This window comes from Anabrus simplex, chromosome 1 (genome assembly GCF_040414725.1).
Source record: "Anabrus simplex isolate iqAnaSimp1 chromosome 1, ASM4041472v1, whole genome shotgun sequence".
NCBI classification, from domain to species: Eukaryota; Metazoa; Arthropoda; class Insecta; order Orthoptera; family Tettigoniidae; genus Anabrus; species Anabrus simplex.
The window spans coordinates 1,637,316,898-1,637,340,288 of NC_090265.1; the positions used below are offsets into that span (position 1 = coordinate 1,637,316,898).

Sequence of the window (23,391 nt, forward strand, 5' to 3'; positions counted from 1 at the left end):
CTCGCGCTCAGAAGCACTCTCCGAATCACGGTGAGTGCTCTTCCTCAGTCTGTCTGCACTGAGTCTGGCCTCGCGGTCTGAAGCAGTCTCAGACGCCCTAGATGTGGACTGGCGTGCTCTCTGTGAGCTAAGCCTGGCCTCGCGCTCAGAAGCACTCTCCGAATCACGGTGAGTGCTCTTCCTCAGTCTGTCTGCATTGAGTCTGGCCTCGCGGTCTGAAGCAGTCTCGGAAGCCCTCAATATCTTAACTTTTTTAGCTTTTGATATGGACCGTCCAATGTTAATTCGCTTCCTAGCAGGCATGGTCAAAGGAACAGTCACAAAAGTGTCGAAACCCAATCAGTAACTCTGTAATGGGCAGCAAAGTGCATGTGGTGGTGATTATTTTCTGTTGGTGACGGTGGTGTTGGTGATTATTGTTTTAACAGGACGTACAACGGGGCAACTATCCTCTATTAACACTAATCAGAAGAAAACTGAAAGAGATCCGATACTTCGAAGAATGAAGTTATCGGCAAAATAAAGGGAAGGGCCGCAATGAGCTCGAAAATATCAAAAACAGAAACCCCTCCCAGAGCAGAAACTGGGAAGGCAGGAAGTACTAAGGGGTAATAGTCAACAAAGTAGAGGTAGTTGTGATTATTGTTTCGAGAGGTAGTACAAATGCGCAACAATCTTCTGTTAACACTAATCAGAACGAAATATGAAGAGATGCGATACTTCGAAGAATGAAGATATCGGAAAAGGAAGATAAAGTCCACAAAGGGGTTAAAAATCGCAATCAGCAACAGAATTGAAATGGCCGTATTGGTGATTGTTTCAAAAGGAAGGACAACTCCTCAACAATCCTGCCTTATCACTAATCAGAACGAAATTGAAAGAGATCCGATACTTCGAAGAATGAAGATATCGGCAAAAGAAAGGGAAAGGCCGCAAAATGCTTCCAAATAACAACCACAAACCCCGCCCAGAAAAGAATTTCAGATGCAGTGGTTCCCAATGAAATTAGAGTATCCGAAAATTTCTAAAGTGGAAATAAATTAACGTACCGTCGCAACACTTCTGAAACAGGAAACAATATTTCAGATATTTTTAAACGCAATAACTGACATGAACACTCACATAGATATGTTAACAATCTCAGTTAGAAAGTAACAATGTAATACAGAGAAGAACTAAGCGCCACCAGTGTGAATACCATTAAGCAGTCAAGTTCCTTTTGCTCAGAGCAATATTGATTTCGGTTACGCTTATCGACATGGATGATATAGACTGCTGAAGCTGACCGAAGTAGCTGTTGCCTGTGACTCATGGGTGGCCCAGATTGGTTGCGCAGTAGTGTCGTAGGACAGGTATCCTAATTAGGATAAAACCTTCAATACTGGTATTTTGAAGGTTTATGATGAGCCGAAATTATTATGTTATTATATTTATGTTTCGTGTCCATGGACGTATAACGTGCGGACGTACGGCACACAGATTTCCAATATGGCGTCAAGGAACAGCACCATTAGATCTCTGATGTAAAACATGTATAAATTCTATGTAGATTGTTTTAGAGAGCGATTGTTTTCTTTTTTGTATTCCGAGAGAGGCACTGAATGTTTTCTTCTATCTGACAGGATAAGTTCGTAGCGATAATAAAGTTGCTTTTAGAATACGTAAAAGTGTTCTCGTGTGATATTTTTATTGCGTAAAATAGAAAATCGCATATAGAGAACGACAGTAGATGTTGGTTTTCCCCACAGGAGCACCGTGACTGTGTAGCACACAACCGCACGTGTATCTTATTTCTTTGTTTATAGCTGTCTCTCTTATAAAGGAAAGATTTCCATGTAACATCTGTACGTAATTTCTTTCCTTATATTGCTGTTGGTGTGTATAGTGACCTACTGTATTTTGCGTAGCGTGTGCATCGTAGTTCGTTTCTGTGAACCGCCTGTTGCGTGGTGAAGGTGGGAGGGGGGGGGGGGAGGAATACATCCGGGTTATTCCCTGCCTGTCGTAACAGGTGACTGAAATCGCCCCAGGGGTCCTTAACTTGGCAGGGTGGGCTCGCGACCACGGACCCTTTTAGGTGCACTTACTTATGCCACGCTCCTCACTTTAGCTATATTATCCGAACTTCCGTGGTCTATTCTTGTTCTTTGCAGACTCCGACGGCATAAGAACATTCGAGGCCTCATTTCCACGCCCTTCGCGGATAACTTAATTTCGGAAGAGTCGGATTCCTCCATTTTTGTCACTGATTACTGTTAATATAGGATGGTTGCCCCGTTGTAGTTCCTCTTGAAACAAAAATCAGCACCATCACCACTCTCTTCTCTCATCCGACTTGTGTTCTTATGTTTGAGAGATCTCGGGAGTTGGCCCAATTTTAAGATCGTATGCCGTTCCTGAGGCCAACCGAATGTGGAGGATTGTATTGAACAATTACGCCTTTCTGCTGGGATTCAATCAATCAATCAATCAATCGATCAATCAATCAATCAATCAATCAATCAATCAATCAATCAATCAATCAATCAATCAATCAATCAATCAATCAACATACGGAGTAATTAAGGAAGAAAATAATAGTTAAGAAATCTGACATTAATGGAAAATAGATTATAATAACTGTGGAGAGCCGGATGACGACAAATATGTAAATACCAAGTGAATGTATTGCTCTTACTTATGCCCCTCAATAAATTATGCTGGTGTGAGTTATGGATATAAGAAAGCCGTAACAGAGGAGCAAATTAGGCGCAGGGATTCTTAGGTAAACATATAAGATGACTAATGGTGTTATTACTGAAGCTGTTCGAGAACGGTTATAGGCCTAACCTCCAACGATATTCCGCCATTATCCCGCAGAATGGCCGATTGACACCTCTCTTGTTATTCTACCGCCCCCACCCACAGGGGGACGTTGTCGGTCTGTCGGTCACTCAATGCAGAGCATGGTACCAGCAGAAAATTGTAAATTTCTCCGTCATGTGAAGAGTAAGGTAAATTATGAACATAACGAAAGTTGTTTATAATGAAGAGACGTTTCACATACGGTAAACGAAGTTTACAGAAAATCAATAGTATAAGAGAAAAAGGAGGAAAACCAGAATGGTTTTCCTATAAACCCCCCATCTATTGTAATATTTTAAAATGATATGCACATAGAAACCTTCCCCGGGATGAGCATACTCTAAATATGAAGTTTGGTTGAGATCTATTTAGCCGTTTCGACGTGATGGCTTTCGTATAAACACCCCGTGTATTGAAAGATTTTAAAATGATATGCATATCGAAACCTTCCCCGGGATAAGTATACTGTAAATATGAAGTTTGGTTGAACAGACAAACAGACAGACAAACAGACAAACAGACAAACAGACAAACAAACAAACAGACACGAAACGTAAAAACCACCGATTCGGTCTTGAGTTGACCTAAAACGGATAAATATCTGAAAAATTGGCAAAACAAAAGAAATTACAGACAGCGGACCCCCTACAATTTTATTTATATAGATAATTTCGCTGCTGTAGAATCCTGGAGCTGACGTTGCCATGGTACGGTATTCTACATTGTATTCGAATATCGAAGTAAATAGTGTACATGCAGTAAATAAGATAGTTTTAAAATTGCATGTCTCTTAGCGTTATCCGAGAAAGAGCATGGGGAGGTCCCCGTACGTTTCCAATGTAAAGTGTTTGTTACGGATTTGTGATATAACGGCAGGCTCACTTGCCTACTGGCATTCACAATCAGGTTGGGAAGTTTACATTATAATTGCAGGCCCCATTGCCTACTATGCGGACAGAATCGATTTGGGGAGTTTTCGTTAAAATGGCAGCCCCCCTTTCCTACCTCCAGACAGATTACAGTTTTTATTATAATGGCAGGCAATTACCCTACTATCACTCGAAATTGAGTTGTGCAGTTATCATTATAATGACAGGCCCATTTTCCTACTGCCAGCCAGCGTACTGCCAGTCACACCAAGTTGGTGAGTTTCCATCAAAATAGCAGGCCACTATGCCTAATGCCAGTCACATTTTAGATGAGTACATTTCTTTATAATGGCGGGCACCCTTGCCTACTGCCAAACACAATCGGGTAGGGGAGTTTTAAACAAAACTGCATGCTCACTTAGCTTCTGCAAGTCAAATCGAGAAGGGAACTATTCATTACAATTGTAGGCCTTCCTTACTAATGACAGTTACACAGGAGTTGGAGAAGGAACCCTTTCCTACTGCCAGTCAAAGTCGGTGTGGGGAGTACTGATTACAATAGCAGACCGACCCTTTCTCGATCGCTAAATCGACATCAGTGAATATATATAGATCGACATACGAAAGTATATGCGTGTTTACAATATTGAAGACCTTCATTTACAGATTAACTGCTACTAAACGTACGTCATATCGACAAAGGATTATACCATAAGACACGCCGGATTTAGTGGCCTAAATGGCTGGTCCAATGATATGTAATCTATTCTTGGGTCAGATTTAGAAACGTGGAACAGGGTAAAGGTTTTGTAAGATCATCTCACATTACATTACTTTTCGGATAATAATGTGACAGCTACATACGTAGCATTTGGCTCACATATGGCTACTGAGTGGGCCAATTTTCGTGAAGAGTTTGATGATTCTGTATTTCATATAAGTAATTGAAAGTATGAATAATGCATGTGAAAATTCCAAATTGACTTAACATCGATTAATAGAGAAAAATCAAACGTAAAAGGGATACAGATACGGCATAAAGTCATAAGACCAAGGTTGTAGATCATTCCAAATTGAACGGAGATTGTGCAATCCGTTACGTGATAGGAATTTCCGAAGGTCTGCACCATCATTAAAATTGCCTGCATATTTCGATATTCTTCGGGGATAAAAAATGAAAAATTTAATGATATAGGATTTTTCATTCGTTACAGGCTAAAACGTATAATTTTGTCAAATTTCAATTATCTTCTTATTCTTCTGGCAGATTATGCCACAATGTGGATTTTGGGCGAGGCGGGTAAAAATTAGGACTTTCAGGAAATCAAAAATTATGGAGATTGTTATTATTACCCCTTAAACGGAAATCTGTACGAAAATTTCGCCAAAATAGTCAGTGTAGAGGTACACAGTCGTTACGATTTGATTTATATAGATAAGGAATCTGCTCCATGTAAAACACCTTTTGGGCTATGTCCGCTGGACTTAACCTGCAAAAGTGACCATTCATGATATCTCCCTTATTAATCCTCCTGACGAAAAAATGCACATGAAAAAAAAGGTTTAGAGGTGGAATTCCATCAGGTTTGGTCGATTTCCAGTCAGGTTGGTCTTGTTCTGTATATATTGTGGAAGAGTAAAATCACCATTTCGGTTCCTTATAAACCGCCAGTCCATTCCGGAACATGAAATGTTATTTACGTTTAAAACCTACCTTTGGACAGGTGGATGCTAAATATAAATTTTGTTTCGAATGTCTTCAGTAGTTTTCAAGTTGTAAGGAATACGCTTTACACGCACCCGCTCGTGAGTTAAGTCCGATGGGACTTGTACAGAAAAACGGTCCTTTAATGATATCTCCCTTATTGATCCTCGTATCGAAATGATGCACATGAGAAAAAAAGGTTTAGACATTAATTTCTACCAAGGTAGGTAGACTTCCATAAACTTTTGTTGTGTATATTTTTTGGAAGTGCAAAATCACTGTTTCGGTTTCGTATAAACCCCCAGTTAGTTCAGGGATTTAGAAACAATATTTGCCCTGAAACCTATCAAGGACAGGTGTATTATAAATACGAATCTTGGTGGAAATGCAACCAGTAGTTTCTAGCATTCACGTACATACGGCGTAATTAAGGAAGAAAATAATACAGTTAAGAATGTTGAAACTAATAGAAAATGGATTATAACTGAGGACAGCCGGATAACGACAAATAAATAAATGCCGTGAGTTATGGATATAATAAAGCGCTAACAGAGGAGAAATTTAGGTTCAGTGATTCTTAGGTAAACAAATATGAAGATGACTAATGGTGTTATTACTTAATCTATTCGAGGGCGGTTATAACCTCCAACGATATTCCGCCAATATCCCGCAGATGAGCCGATTGATGCCTCTCTTGCCATCTACCCAAGGAACAACCACGAATTTAAAAGCATGATGAGGAAAATGGCAATACGTTACTTCCCTACTGGCATGCAGTCAGAGACGTTGCCATGGTAACCTGTAGGTTCGTTGTCGGTCTGTCGGTCACTAAATGCAGAGCATGATACCAGCAGAAAATTGTAAATTTCTCCGTCATGTGAAGAGTAAGGTAAATTATGAACATTACGAAAGTTGTTTATAATGAAGAGACGTTTCACGTACGGTAAACGAAGTTTACAGAAAATCAATAGTATAAGAGAAAATAGAGGAAAACCACTGTGGTTTTCCTATAAACACCCCGTCTATTCAAAGATTTTAAAATTATATGCATATCGGAACCTTTCCTGGGATGAGTATACTCTAAATATGAAGTTTGGCTGAGATCTATCCAGCCGTTTCGACGTGATGGTGGGAAAACCACTCTGGTTTTCCTATAAACCCCCCGTCTATTCAAGGATTTTAAAATGATATGCATATCTAAACCTTCCCCGGGATTAGTATACTCTAAATACAATGTTTGGTTGAGATCCATCCAGCCGTTTCGACGTGATGGTGGAAAAACCATTCTGATTTTCCTATAAACCCCCCATATATTCAAATATTTTAAAATGATATGCATATGGAAAACTTCCCCGCGATGAGTATCCTCTAAATATGAAGTTTGGTTGAGATCTATCCAGCCGTTTCGACGTGATGGTGGAAAAACCATTCTGGTTTTCCTATAAACCCCCTGTCTATTCAAGGATTTTAAAATGATATGCATATCAAAACCTTCTCCGGGATGAGTATACCGTAAATATGAAGTTTGGTTGAGATCTATCCAGCCGTTTCGACGTGATGGTGGAACAGACAAACAGACAGACAAACAGAAACAATTTTATTTATATAGATTTTTACACTCGTTCTTCACCCCCTTTCCATCCCCGCCCAAAGGAGTCCTATGAGTGCCTTACACAACAGTATATTTTTTTCCCAGATATTAAGTCTTATTTGTACCTATTTTGGTTGACAGCTATGCCCAAACGTACATGCATAATCTCACTGCTCTAGAATCCTGGAGCTGACGTTGCCATGGTTACGGCAGTTCATTTCTTTATCCGATTCCTAGAGCAGGGGTAGTGTGGTGCCAATATCTCCGTAACGGTTGGTTTTAGGGCCTTAAAACATGGTTTTCGGGCCCGTAGGGCTTACCGAGTTTTGTTCTTTGCGTCAAGAGGATTAAATTGAGCTTTGTCTCGTCCTTATACGACAAATTCGATATTTTGCCTATAATAGTATAAGAGAAAATGAAGGAAAACCGTTTTTCCTATAAAACCCCCGTCTTTTCAAAGATTTTAAAATGATATGCATATCGAAACCTTCCCCGGGGTCAGTATACTCTAAATATGAAGTTTGGTTGAGATCTATCCAGCCGTTTCGACGTGATGGTGGAACAGACAAACAGACAGACAAACAGACAAACAGAAACAATTTTATTTATATAGATAAGACTAAAGGCATATAACGCTGTTGATGGGGGCGTTAAACCTTATGCCGGCTCCTTCAACAAGAGTTGGCTATGTGCAGGCTTCTTAATGCTATTCGAGGCTATGTGCTGGCAATGGCTTTTACCCTCTCCGTACAATCATAATATTTTATCTTAGGAACTTGCACCAGCTAAATGCTCCTTGAGTTACAAGTGCCTTATTGCTGAAGGTCACTACAGCGGGAAGACTAGTGTACAATTTCAGTCAACGCATGCATTCCTCACCTCGCTCTGATTGACTACACAGATACAACGTCAAAGACAGTGTTCTAAGCGGCGGAACAAGAATCGAACCTGCTATGTTAACAACAAAAGATGTAACCCAGTGCGAGCACATAGCCTGCTCTTACACCCGAACTACACTGTAAATGTTAGGAGCTCCTGTTTTACAACTGGATGCGGTTCCTAACGTAACAGGACCGGGATTAAAAATCTGTTTTACAGCCGGGTGCCATTCCTGACGCAAGATTTTAAATAGCGAGACTCTGTTTTACGGCCGGTTGCCCTTCCTGGTGAAAAACTGGGATCAAGAATCTGTTTTACAACCGGATGCCCTTCTAGGATTTTAAATAGCAGTATCTAGCTTCTTAAATCATACACCATTGTTTAATGGCTGGTTGCCCTTCCTGACGTCGAAGGCCTGAGATCAACAATCTGTTTTACTACTAGATGCCCTTTTCAACGCGAGAATCGGAGTTATACAGCTGGATACCCTTCTAAAATTTTAAGTATCAGTATCTAGCGTCTTACATCACGAACCATTGTTTTACGACCGGTTGCCCTTCCTGACGTCAAAGGACCGAGATCAAGAATCTGTTTTACAGCTAGATGCCCTTTCTAACGCGAGAATCGGAGTTTTACAGCTGGATGCTCTTCTTAACCCAAGAAATAAAATTTTAAATCGCAGTATCTAGTGTCTTACATCACGAACTATTGTTTTACGACCGGTTACCCTACCTGACGTAAAGAACTAGTATCAAGAATCTGTTTCACAACTAGATGCCCTTTTTAACGCGAGAATCGGGGTTTTACAGCTGGATGCTCTTTTTGATGTAGGAGCTATGATTTTAAATCGCAGTATCTAGCGTCTTACATCATAATCCATTGTTTTACAACTGGTTGCCCTTTCTGACGTTAGAGAACTGGGATCAGGAATCTGTTTTACAACTAGATACCCTTCTTAACATGAGAATCGGAGTTTTACAGCTAGATGCTCTTTTTGTTGCAAGAACTAATATTTTAAATCGCAGTATCTAGTGTCTTACATCACGAACTATTGTTTTACGACTGGTCGCCCTTCCTGACCTCAAAGGACCTGGATTAAGAATCTGTTCTATAACTAGATACCCTTTTTAACGTAAAAATCGGAGTTTTACAGGTGGATGCTCTTTCTGGTGCAAACATTTTAAATCGCAGTATCCAGTGTCTTACATCATGAACTATTGTTTTACACCCAGTTGCCCTTACTGACGCAAAACTAGGATTTTAAATAGGAGTATCTAGCCTCTTACATCATACAAGCTTCGTAGACCAAAGTAGAGCAAAGTATGCCCCTTTGCAACGACAACAACATGCGATGGCAGGTAAATATGTAGCTGCGCGAACTCCCCTCCTTCGAAGCAATTCACAACACAAAGTTTATTCACTGCCTCGCGATGTATTCCAGCGACGAGTGTGTGGGTATGTTACTTATCTATTGAGAAGCTGGACAGAATGCATACCAGGCACAACGCCAGTACCAAGAACTCTATCCGGATAGACGACAACCGACGGGCATGACATTTCGGAGTGTGGAAAGACGCCTGCAGGATTCTGCATCCCTGAGAAAGACACAGCCTAATCGAGATCATCCCGTGACGTCTGTTCACAATGAAGAGGTCGTGTTTGACGCTATCCGGCGTAACCCTCATACTAGCACACGGGCTATTGCACAGGCGACGAACAGCAGCCGAGCGACTGTTATGCAGATATTGCATAACCATTACCCACCAGTTTCACCCGTATCATCTGCACTTACACCAGGAACTCCATGCCCGGGTAGCGTTCTGTCAATGGATCCTACAGCATGTGGACACTGATCCTGCGTTTCTAGTGACTCTGTTATTTGCGGACAAAGCACTGTTGTGGAACCGTTAATTGCCATACTATGCATCACTGGAGTGTGGATAATCCCCATTGGGTACGACAGAGAGCTTTTCAGGTATAGTGGAGTGTGAATGTATGGTGTGGAATCATGGGTGATCACTTCATCGGTCTCCATTCGTTTGAGGGGCATGTGACGAGTCAGCGCTATCTGTAGTTTCTCTAAGATGAACAACCACCGTTTTTGGAGCATGTGCCACTCCTTCACCGCTGCAGGATGTGGTTTCAACATGATAGAGCTTCGCCGAACGCGGCGGTGGTCGTCCGGAACCATCTCCATGCGACGTATCCTGATAAATGGATAGGAAGTGGAGGACCTGTCCCCTGGCCCGCCAGATCGCCCGATCTTCCGCCCCTGGATTTTTTCTGTGGGGCTATGTAAAACAACTGGTGTACGAACAGGAGGCGGCCAGTCCTTGTCACCTTAGACAGCTCATCACCGAGACCTGCCGATCCGTTTCGCCAGAGATGTTGCAACGGGCCAGACGGTCCTTACAACATCGCGCGTAGCTCTTAATCGACCATGAAGGTCGTCAGTTCGAGGAGATGCTGCGCTATACGACGTGGATAACTGATATCCTGGTGCATGTTCCCTTTCCTCTATCAAACCAGCTTCATACCAACGGCCCTTTTCAGGGCCAAATAAATAAATCATTCTGTGAAAAATCCCGATATTAAGTATAAAACCGTGCCACATCCCAGGAAACTGGCTAAAAACATACCGTACTTGCATGGGACTTGAAACTTCTAACCCTCGAGCACTGTCAACTATCACACATCCTGCCACGCGCTAGCCATGTGAGCTACTGCGACACTTAGCCTACGGCGCCCACTTCCCAGCATATACTAGCTACAGACCATCATCTCAACATCCTCGTCCAACCCATCACCATACCCAATCCAACGATACATACGGTCTTTTACAGGGTCAAATAAACAAATCATTTCTTGGAAGCTATCAAGTATGCAACCTTACCACATCGCAGGCAACTGGCTCTTAAAAAAGAAATCTTCTGTGGGATTCGAACCTCCGACTTCGAACGCTGCCCACTATCACATATCACCTCACCCGCTTGCCATGTGAGCTACTGCGACACTTCACCGAAGGCGCCCACTTCTCTGCCTATACATTACCGTGCTCCCGGTCTGTGCGTCCACCTCAAGTTTTAAAGTGCGTGACCTGCGTATCTGTATTCGTTTTACGGGTTCTTTCGAGGTAGGGCCTACCCATAATGAATTAACAGTGGCGCTCACGATTCCTGACGTCTTCTAGCCCGTAAACACACATCTCGTTATATTACCCCAGTTTAGGGAGAAGGACCGATGTCTTTCAGAGTTGTAATAAATGTGAAGGGATGCATAAAACTGGATCGCAAGGAGCTGGTGGACCACCGGGTATACCATAATTTCTGATAAAACTATTGAAATGAAATAAAATGGCGTATGGCTTTTAGTGCCAGGAGTGTCCAAGGACATGTTCGGCTCGGCAGATTCGGGTCTTTTGATTTGACACCCGTAGGTAACCTGCGCGTCGTGATGAGGATGAAATGATGATGAAGGCGACACATTCAGTCAGCTCCCGTGCCGGTGAAATTAATCAATAATGGTTAAAATTCCCAACCCTTCAATGAATCGATCCCGGGATCCCCTGTGACCAAAGGCCAGCATGCTAACCATCAAGGCATAGAGCTGGACGGATAGAAACCATTGAACGTGTTTCTCAAATATCAAGATTTTCATTTCAAAAACGCGCATCTTGTTTAAAGACTGTTTGTTTTTAGATGTCATCAAAGTACTGGTGCATGGAATTGCGCCGTTCCCACGTCCAGGATGGATGGCGTACAAGAAAACTCCAGCTAGGGTCGGCGAGTATCTCAGGGAAAATATCGTAGTACTTTAACGTGTGTGCAAAAAAAGGCCGGACTCGTAACTAAATATTTCGTTGACTAAGAAAAACAGTGATGGACGTCTCCATCAAACGAGTCATCGAGAGACCAGACATATTAAATTATGCAATATTTAAATCAAAATTATATATTTTACTAAGTAGCTATGAATGACATCTCAAATATATCTTACTCACTATCATTTATTCGACCCCCCCCCCCCTCCAAACCCCGTGGCGCAACAGCCCCGAAGGGCCATGGCCCCGAAGGCCTGCAGATTGCTAGGTATCGTGTGGTCAGCACGAGGGATCCTCTCGGCCGGTATTCTTGGCTTTCTGGACCGGGGCCACCATCTCACAGTCAGATAACTCCTCAATTGTACCAGTAAATATGTTGGAAGATAGTCCGCCTAGTCAAGTCAATACTATTGACTAGGCGGACTATCTTCCAACATATTTACTGTTACTAAGTCAATACGGATCCAGTCCCGACCATCATGGTCAAGATTATTAATAATCCTCAATTGTAATCACGTAGGCTGAGTGGACCTCGAACCAGCCCTCACATGCAGGTAAAAATCCCTGACCTGGCCGGGAATCAAACCTGGGGCCTCCGAGTAAGAGGCAGGCACGCGACCCCTACACCGTGAGGGCGGCATCATTTACTCATAAAAGGAAAATACGATGGACAACATGTGTAAATATGGATCGAGGATCCAAAATTAATAATTATAATAATTATGTATGAACGATTCAAACTTATAATACTGAGCTAATTGATTAATTTTGGATCCTCAATCCATATTTACACATGTTGTCCAAGGTATTTTCCTTTTATGAGTAAATGATGCCGCCCTCACGGTGTACGGGGCGCGTGCCTGTCTCCTTAATATCAACATTGAACTGGATATCTGCTTCACTTTCATAGTAAATCATATAAATCAAATTCGCATGAGTTAATATCAATGAAATTTAGCACTTAATTTTGTTGTCGTATGACACTCCTCATTTTACCGTAAGTCTGCGTTCAATTCTTAGGACAAATACCTTTCTTACTTATTCAAAGTTTCGTACGATTGGCGGAGAGGATAAGATTAGTTTCGTACATCAATAGCAAATATCTTCTTCTTATTATTATTATTCTTAATCTGGTTACCCTCCAGTTGTATCCCCCGACCCATAGTCTGAAGTTCCGGGACACTGCTCTTGTGGCAGTAGAGGTGGGATCCCTCGCTGTGTCCGAGGGAAAAACCGACCCTGGAGGGTAAGGAGATAAAAGAAGACGAAGAAGAAGAAGAAGAAGAAGAAGAAGAAGAAGAAGTTGGAGCTGAACTGCAATAATTGGGGCAAGTAATCGTTCATAGGAAGAAGAATTAGGGATAGGAATAATTTACCCAGGGAAATATTCGATAAATTTCCAACTCTGAAATTATTTAATACGTCCATCGAGTATTGTAATAGGATGTTAGGATATGAGTATCATACAACGTTTTATATACAGGGTTTCCATAAAAGAACTCCGGGGTTTTGAGGCAAAATATTGTAATGAAGTAAAAAACTTATATTAATGTTTAATACATGGTTTCATTTTCAAGATTTTAACAATTTAATAATGTTCAATATGAGCCCCTTTAGTGGCACGGCACACATCATAACGGTATTCCACCTTTTCCCATATCCTGGCCAGCATGTCTGGGGGGACGGTTGCCACACAATTGATTATTCGTTCCCTGAGATGGCCAACATCACGAATTTTCTCCGCATACACAAGATTATTCTTGATATGCCCCCAGAAGAAAAAGTCCAACGGAGTCATATCAGTGCTCCTTGGAGGCCATGGAATAGGTTCTTCCCTTCCAATCCATCTGTTGCCGAGTCGAGCGTCAAGTGCCTCACGCACACGCAAACTGAAGTGTGGCGGTGCCCCATCTTGTTGGAAGTAGACTATACGCTTCTCCGCCTCAATGTCATCTAACTGAGGAAAAGCATATTCCTCTAACATGTCACAATAGACATCACCATTGATATTTCTTTCAACAAACTGAAGGGACCTATTACTCTATCATGCATAAGACCACACCAAACATTCACTTTTGGCGTGTCACGTTCATACTCTACGAACTCATGGGGCGGCTCTGATCCCCAAATTCTGTTATAGACCCGTTCACATGAAAAGTCGCTTCATCATAAAAATAACATCGATTTCGTTTAGCATAAAAACAGAGAATTCAAATCTCTTAATCTTGTCTGTCGGTTTAATGTGGTGTAACAGTTGAAGTTTGTAAGCAGTTAAACGAAGTCTTTTATGAACTACCTTACGAACTGTTGATCTTGGTAACCCCAACTCCAGACTGCGTCTGGTCAATGATTTCTTAGGGCTTCGAAGGCATGAAGCTCGTATTCTGTCCACATTCTCTTGTGACACACGCGGCCTACCCGGCGACTTTTGTTTTAAAACACTTCATGTTTGTTTGAAAGCACTTAACCATTGGCGAATGGTTTTATCCGTAGGCGGGTCAACACCACAATTACGTCGCAAGTTTCTTTGTACCGTAACAACAGACTGAGTTTCCATTAGCCAAATAACACACTGAGCCTTTTGTTCCGGCATCGCCATACCGCGGCAATCCAGACAGCACTGACTGCCGCTACGTTGTTTCAAGGTCAACCCTCCGCAGAGCTGCCAACTGTTGATGAAAACATTCCCTATTGGTATGAGTAAAACTTGATGAGCTACTCGTTTCAGAGAAATTAACTACATTTTGCTATCTTCTATAGTTATTAAGATATGAATTTTCAAAACCCCGGAGTTCTTTTATGAAAACCGTGTACTACTTTGAAGGTTTGAAGTTTTATTAGATTTGAGGGTCGGCTTCAATGCCAGTCGAGCGCACAGGAATTTCAAGATGGTTATTGAAGAGATGATAGCAGTAATAGCGTATGTGCGGCGTAGGAAGTAAAAGTTAAATGCAAATTGTAGGTGCATACTTCCGTAGTCAACAGTCTTACAAGCGTACTGTAGTTCTTTAGCAATCTGCGTTTATCCATAGGATCATTTTACGTATTAATAACTATAGTACCGGGCGAGTTGGCCGTGCGCGTAGGGGCGCGCGGCTGTGAGCTTGCATCCGGTTCGAATCCCACTATCGGCAGCCCTGAAAATGGTTTTCCGTGGTTTCCCATTTTCACACCAGGCAAATGCTGGGGCTGTACCTTAATTAAGGCCACGGCCGCTTCCTTCCAACTCCTAGACCTTTCCTATCCCATCGTCGCCATAAGACCTATCTGTGTCGGTGCGACGTAAAGCCCCTAGCAAAAAAAAAATTAACTATAGCGTTATGTGTAAATGATTGACAATACAAGATACTGTTCTTAGAAAGTCCGGAAAAGAAACTGTTCGCCACCTTTAGGTTCGTATCATCTTATATATTCCTATAAACTTTACAGATTTTCATTCCGAATGGTCTGTTGATGAAAGTTAGTAACAATGAAACAGTGATGGCCGGGACTGAATTTCAATTCTTTCGGTGTCAAAACTGCCCATTTTTTTAAGAAATAGGAATATACTGCATCCATGGACGAACGGCAATGGACTATCCTGTGAGTAGACCTTCCGGTCACCGATGTCAGGAGCATTTTCACCTGAAATCTTGGTTAGTTGCGATGCTAAATTGGAAGAGCTGCCACACGGATGCCAGATGCGATGTATGACTCCTAAATTACCCCTTCAGAAAGGTGGAGATTTAAAGTTAAAAATTTCATAATTGTTCCGTATTGAATAGAGAAATATACAATATTAAATAGAAGGAAGGATCTACCTTTCCAATACTCTGTTATTAAGTTGAACCAAATAGAAGTTACAACCTGTTCATTTCGGACCGGTCTCAACACATTTGAAGTGTCATCATCAGTCAAATAGCAAGGCAGAGCAAAAATTAAACCATAAAGTTCTAAAAACACATAACACAATGATCACAGTCAAAAAGAGTGCGTAGAATAATTAACACTATTTCGTGCGGAAACAATTCCAATTGAAGTTCATAAGCAGGTCTTGTATAATCTTGTTGTGCTGCATTTACATATGAAGACGTATGAAGACGTTGTATTAAAGGTCAATAACGAGTTAAAGGACTAGTTCTAAGATGAAAACTTGAAGGATAACTCGTTATGAAATTGGACTTGTGATATGCAGTTATGTATAGTTGTTGCTAGGCAAGGTCTTGTAGGCATTTGTTGTTTCGGCCGAAGAGTGGAAAGCGATTTAATTGAAGTCTAAGGAATACAGTGTAGGACTTAATGTCAACAACTCAAAGCGGATATATGAATCTTAAAAATAAATTTGAATCATTAAAAAAGAATGAAACTAAATAAAAATATTTTTAAAACAGGAAGGAAATTTTAAATAATTACAATGTGAGCCTCAACTCAAACAGCTTGCCGTGGTATTTATAAATGTATGGGAGACGATAAATAGAGAAAAGGTTGGGGAATAATGAGCGCTTATTAGAGTGCAAACTGGTCGTAAGTTCAAAATTAGATACTTTGAACACGTTAATGCAATAAAATACAACAGATTTTTGCCAGTGGGGCAACACATACATGACACAAAACATATTTTCACTACAATAGACCAGGATATAGAAATTCTCAACACACTAATTAAAGGTCCTCTCCTAGACATCACTGAACACTGTGTTATACACTTTGACCAGTTTTTCAATCCAAACCTTAACCTGAATGATATTTTTGAAAAGCCTAACGCCCTTTTCGATTTTCTCATCTCCATTTTAACTAATCTCAACTCAACAAGTAAGCGATCAATATTTCACAATTTACACAATACCTTCTCATGCTACTTGCCCCTTCTAAAACGTCCCCATGATCCTCCTTAGATATCCCGCGCCCTTTCACTCTACTAAGCGCTCATTATTCCCCAATCTTTTCTCTATTTATCGTCTCCCGTACATTTATCAATCACCACGGCAAACTATTCGAGTTGATCCTCACATTGTAATTATTTAAAATGTTCTTCCTAATTTTTAAAATATTTTATTTGGTTTTATTCTGTCTTAATGATTCAAATTTCATTTCAAGATTCATATATCCGGTTTGAATTGTTGGCATTAAGTCCTACACTGTATTTCTTAGACTTCAATTAAATCTCTTTCCACTCTTCGGTGAAAATACAAATGCTTACAAGACCTTGCCTAACAGCAACTATACATAAGTGCATATCACAAGTTCAATTTCATAACGAGTTATCCTTCAAGTTTTCATCTTAGAACAAATCCTTTAACTCGTTATTGACCTTTAATACAACGTCTTCATACGTCTTCATATGTAAATGCAGCCCAACAAGATTATACAAGACCTGCTTATGAACTTCAACTGGAATTGTTTCGACACGAAATAGTGTTGATTATTCTATATACTCTTTTTGGCTGTGATCATTGTGTTATGTGTTTTTAGAGCTTCATGATTTAATTTTTGCTCTGTCTTGCTAATTGGCTGACGATGACACTTCAAATGTGTTGAAACCGGTCCCAAATGAACAGGTTGTAACTTCTATTTGGTTCAACTTAATAACAGAGTATTGAAAAGGTTGATCCTTCCTTCTATTTAATATTGTATAAGGCGGATATGTCAGAAGCTGCACCATGGCGTCCCGTTGGCATCTCTGTGCGATACCTCCCTTAGAAGGCTAAAGAGAAGAAACATCTCTATTGCAGGCAAGGGCGAGAGTATATGGGATCACATGCTGCACGAACATCCGGAATACTCAGCGGACCGCCAGAATGGAGACGTGGCAGATGACTCATATCATCTCTACAAAGAGGATGTAAGGATACTAAAAGAAATGGGGGTGAGTAATTTTCTTCTCTAATTTATGAATAATGTATTATGTTGTTCCGAAACTTACTTCCGAACTTCGATATCATTTCAGATGAATCATTACCGCTTCTCCATTGCATGGACTCGTATAATGCCAACAGGGGAGGCAAATAACATTAATCAAGCAGGAATAGACTACTACAATAACCTGATTAACGAGCTGCTGGATAACGGGATACTGCCAGTGGTGAGTGGGTTTTTCATATACTACTAATGTTGAATTGGAGCCGATCAATTGCCTCGCCTGGTCAAAATATGGCGTAAAATGCCTCCCGTTTGCATGAGCTACGGTGCGTAAATTGAACCACATTTTCATTCCCATTTCCAGACTCCGGCTTTCGAGCGAAATTCGCACAAATTACTGGTATTGTCAAAATGTCATCAGCTTCAGTTAGAAGAACTTCGTCATAAAACTTAAAATGTGTCTGCAGTCATTAAATACTGGCTTTTAAACAGGCGAGGATTATAAAAACAGCCCTGCGAATTCAAGTCGAGTAATCTGTTATTGCCAAAGTACAGTTATTTTATCTTATTATACTAATTATTTTTCCAGGCTTCTTAGCGAAAGACTGGTGTCTTGCTGTGCTTGTTTAAGAACGTCACTGAAATGATATGTTTGGAAGGCTGGCGGTGAAAAATCTGCATTGAAATGATTCGTATTTCAGGGTGGTGCGTCTAATGGATGATGATTGTACCGACCACGTGACAGGAGGCAATCCGGCGGCTACTGATGACATAGTCTGTGAATTCCCTTATTCCTTCGCCATTCGGTTGTAAAGCTATCGTATCTACGAGGCATTATCACAGTAGGCAATGGTATGATGATAAACGGAGTTAAAAGTCAGGTTGTGAGTTCCACAAATAGGAAAAGTCCTCTCAGTTTTATTTACTGTGTTGATGGGGTGAAAGTTCCTTTTGGGGATCATTGTAAATACCTAGGTCTTAACGTAAGGAAAGATCTTCATTGGGGTAATCACATAAATGTGATTGTAAATAAAGGGTACAGATCTCTGCACATGGTTATGAGGGTATTTAGGGGTTGTAGTAAGGATGTAAAGGAGAGGGCATGTAAGTCTCTGGTAAGACCCCAACTAGAGTATATTCCAGTGTATGGGACCCTCACCAGGATTACTTGATTCAAGAACTGGAATCAATCCAAAGAAATGCAGCTCGATTTGGTCTGGGTGATTTCCGACAAAAGAGTAGTGTTACAAAAGTATTGCAAAGTTTGGGCCTGGAAATCTTGGGAGAAAGGAGACGAGATGCTCGACTAAGTGGTATGTTCCGAGCTGTCAGTGGAGAGATGGCGTGAAATGACATTATTTCAGCATTGTTACAAGAGGGAAGGAATCCATGGAGAAGATGGTGGTAGAAGGGACAGTTCCAGAAGGGAGACCTCAAAGGATGAGCACCCACGCGATGGATTGATCGGGATAAGGGCACTTATTGGAAAGTCTTCATTCGGAGTTTCGCAGCTAGAAAAAGATCGATTCAGCATGATGGAAACTCTGTAAACACTCCTGACTTATCACCACAACCTGTCGAGTGTAAAATGAAAAGATTATAGAGGTACACTAGTAGTTACCCGCGGCTTTGCTCGCATGGAATTGGTAATTTGATAAAAGTAATCGGTACTGTACTAAAACATTATCTAAATACACCTAAAGTATAAAAACTCACAAAAAAAACTAAGTTTCATTTACCCCAGAAAATCCTCTTAAACAACGTTTGTGGTACTACCTTTTGGGGCTAAAATGGCCATGTGATATAGAACTGTACATGTAAGAAACAGTCTTCTCTCAAGTCGAAAACAAAAGAAATACATGTTTCTTTATTTTAAACTAGCAAATATACCCGTGCTTCGCTACGGTATTCTACATTGTATACGAATATCTCCGTAAATTACTCTAAAGACGGCGAGTAAGATAATATTAAATAGCATTTCTCATAGGGCTATCCAAGACAGAAAATAGGGGGGACACCATACGCTGTTTCCGACGTAAGGTAGGCTATTGGGAAAGTTCTGTTGATAATTGCAGGCCACTTTTCCTACTGCCAATCACATTCGAGTTTCGGAGTTTCTACTATAACGGCAGACTCACGGCAACTGCAATTCACAATAGAGATGGAGAGTATTCATTATAAAGGCAGGCGCCTTTTCGTAATGCAAGCAACAATCGATTTCGAAAGATTTGATTACAGTCGAGAAATGCACCGCTATCTAATGTATCAACAAGCGAGACACGAAAATAAGTCATAGGATCAAAGTTTCTCTCCAAATTGAACAGCTATCTGTTTTGTAATGAGACTTGGTGTTTAGCCACCAACTACCCCGAAAGGAAGGTTTGTGCCGTCATTAAAATATATCCATATTTTGAAATTTTTCGGGGCAAAAATTATACATTTGAACACCTTGGAAACTTTCCTCAAAGAAAAATGTGTCCAGGTTTCTGGATTAGAACTCGCATACATACGGAGTAAATAAGGAGGAAAGTAATACAGTAAAGGAAATTGAAATTAACAGAAAATAGGATTATAACTGAGGACAGCCGGATAGGGAGAACATATAAGTACCAAGAGGATGTAGTATTGGAAAATCAAATGTCCCTCGCTAAATTGTGATGTTATGAGTTACGGATATAAGAAGCGGGTAAGAGGGGAAATTTACGCGCAGGGATTCTTAGATAAACAGATAGGAAGATGACTTAAGTTATGGTGTTATTACTTAAGCCTGAAGATACGAGGTAGAGGCAAGAAATTAAAGCGGAAAACAGATGAAGAATGGAAATACAGTAAAATTATAGCAAATTCCAGAAAACACCTTACAGTGTGAAATAATGGGCTACACTCCGCGGTACTGTTCAAATATTAAACGCTTTTTATGTATTACTAGCAAATGTACCCGTGCTTCGCTACGGTATTCTACAATGTATACGGATATCGAAGTAAATTGCTGTACATGAAGTGAATAAAAAAAATTTTTATTGCATGTCACTTGGCGTTATACGACAAAAAGCATAGGGAGGTCCGCAGACGCTGTTTCCAATGTGAAGTGCGAGTTGCAGAGTTGTGATGATAACGGCAGGTCCACTTGTCTGCCGCAATTCACTATGCGTAACGTCAGTCACATTTTGATGGGTAAATTTGTTTATAATCGGGGGCACCTATACCTAATGATAAAGAGAATCAGGTAAAAGAGTTTTTTTTTTAAATGCACGCTGCCTTCTGCAAGTCAAATCAAGAAGGGAATTATGCATTACAATGGTACACAGGCGTTGGAGAACTACCACATTCATATTGCTAGTTAAAGTCGATGTGGGGAGTACTGATTACAACAGCAGACGCCCTCCTGCTGAGAGTCACTATTGATTTGTAAAGTATTAATTACAATGTAGGACACACCCCCTTCTAGATCGCAACAAATCGACTTAAATTAATAAATGTAGATCGACATAAGGAAGTATATGCATGTTCACCTTCATTTACAGAATAACTGCTGCTAAGCGGTGCATTCATATTGAAAAACGGATTGTATAAAAAGACGACTCTGGCCTCATTTAGCTATCTAAATGGCTGGCTCAATGATATTTCCTCGTATCTCATCTATTTAAAGGCAAGATTATTTTAGAAACGTTGAATAGGGTGAAATTTGTGTAAGGTATTCACACAGTGAATTACTTTTCAGAGACTTATGCGACAGCTTCAAACATAGAATTTGGCTTTGTGGGCCAATATTCGTGTAGAATTTGATGATCCCATCTTTCCTATAAGTGAATCAAACCATCAATTATACGTGCACAAAGTGCAAAATATAGGTAAATCCAGAAATAGAGCCAAATAAGGGATAGAGATACGACTAAAAGTCTTAGGAACAAAGTTGTAAATCACTCCAAATTGAACCGAGATTGTGCTATCCGTTTTGTGATACGACTTACCGTTTAGCCCCCAAATACCTCGAAAGGAAGGTCTGCACCGTCATTAAAATTGCCTCCATATTTCGATAATTTTGGGGGGGGGAATAAAATTTTTAAACATCTCGCAAATTTTCCATCGGTTACAGGCAAAAAGCTATAATTTTGCCAAATTTCTATTTTCTAACTCGTCTGGGAGATTGTGCTGCCATCTTGATATGGGGGAGGGGGTTAAAAATTACGACCTTCGGGAAACTTTTAAGCCCATGAAACCTATAGGTTATCGATCAGGATAAAAATCACCGACTGTGTTCTTATGCAGATTTGAAACTCCCAACGTGTCCCTCTCAGAGAATTTTGAGAATTTTAGATTTTTCTAGGGATCCTGAAGACATCAGGTTGTCTGGTACCAAGTTTTAAGTTTCTAGGATGCCTAGAATGGTCTCATTAATTCACGCCTCTTTTCATTTTTATGCCTTAATTTATACATGTATAGTACAGTATATATAGATCGCGCCAAACTGACTTCTATTTATTAATATGGATTACACTATATATTTCACCCGCTTCCTATGTGGTTCTGGGGCGTCTTACTCCCATAGTATGTTTTCCTGGTAGTACGTCATACTTGAAAGTCATACTGGAACATACACACGTCTATTACCTTGGGCATTCTGGACAGTTTATTTTTTCACCCTTTCTCACCCTCTATGCCAAAGGGGGGTATTTTTGACAATTTATATTTTCACCCTTTCTCACCCTCTATGCCAAAGGGGGCTGAAGTGGGACTTTAAAAATCCGGAATGTTACTATTCATCTCAGCGACACGGAAAACTATGGATTAGGTACTATATTCGATTATTATTATATCTCACTCCCCCTCCCCCCTAAAGGGAGTTAAACTTTGAGTTTTAAAAATCGGGAGTGTTACTATTCATCTCAGCGACCCCGAAAACTATGGCTTCGACACTATGTTCGATTATTTTTATATCTGAATCCCCCTCACCCCCCACCAGAAAGGGGGATGAACTTGAACTTATAAAATATCCGGAGTCTCGCTATTCATCTCAGCGACCCCGACAACTATGCATTCGACATTCTTTTCGATTATTTACATATATCACTCTCCCATCGCCCCCTACCACGAAGGGGCCTGAATTTGCACTTTAAAAAAAATCCGGAGTGTAACTATTCATCTCAGCGACCACGAAAAGTATGGATTCAACAATACTTTTGATGATTTTTGTATCTGAGCCCCCTTGCCCCCCTGCCCCTAAGGTTTCTTAGGGTGTATTACCCCCACGTGGTTTGTCTCCTGATACTAAAAATCCGGAGTGTCACTATTCATCCCAGCGACACCGAAAAGTATGGATTGGACATTATTTTCGGTAATTTGTGTATCTGAACCCCTCATCCCCCTAAGGGTTCCTGTGCTGTCTTACCCCCACGTGGTTTATCTCCTGATACCAACAATCCAAAGTGTATGTATTCGACACTATTTTCGTTTATTTGTATATATCACTCCCCCCTCACCCCCCCCTGAAGAGGGCAGAACTTGGACTTTAGAAAACCCGGAGTGACACTATTCATCTCAGCGACCCCAAAAAGTATGGATTCGACACTATTTTCGTTAATTTGTGTATCTGAACCCTTGCCCCCCGCCCCTAAGGTTTCCTGGGTTGTCTTATCCCCACGTGGTTTGTCTCCTGATACTAAAAATCCGGAGTGTACAATTCACCTCGACGACTCCGAAAACTATGTATTCGACACTATTTTCATTTAATTTTATGTATCACCCCCCTCGCCCCTCCACCCGAATTGGAGCAGAAATTTGACTTTTAAAAAATCGGGAGTGTCACTGTTCACCTCAGCGACCCCAAAAACTATGGATTCGACAC

At 40.8% G+C, this 23,391-nt stretch overlaps 1 protein-coding gene across 1 annotated transcript in view; it reads left to right on the top strand.

Annotated features, from left to right (window-relative positions):
- Positions 1–23,391, top strand: part of LOC137497052 (myrosinase 1-like) — a 122,965-nt gene that overhangs the window by 25,332 nt on the left and 74,242 nt on the right. Inside the window, exons 2-3 of the mRNA XM_068225645.1 lie at positions 17,420–17,553; positions 17,635–17,769. Of these exons, the coding sequence (XP_068081746.1) occupies positions 17,420–17,553; positions 17,635–17,769 (269 nt within the window). The remainder of the gene's footprint in view (positions 1–17,419; positions 17,554–17,634; positions 17,770–23,391) is intronic.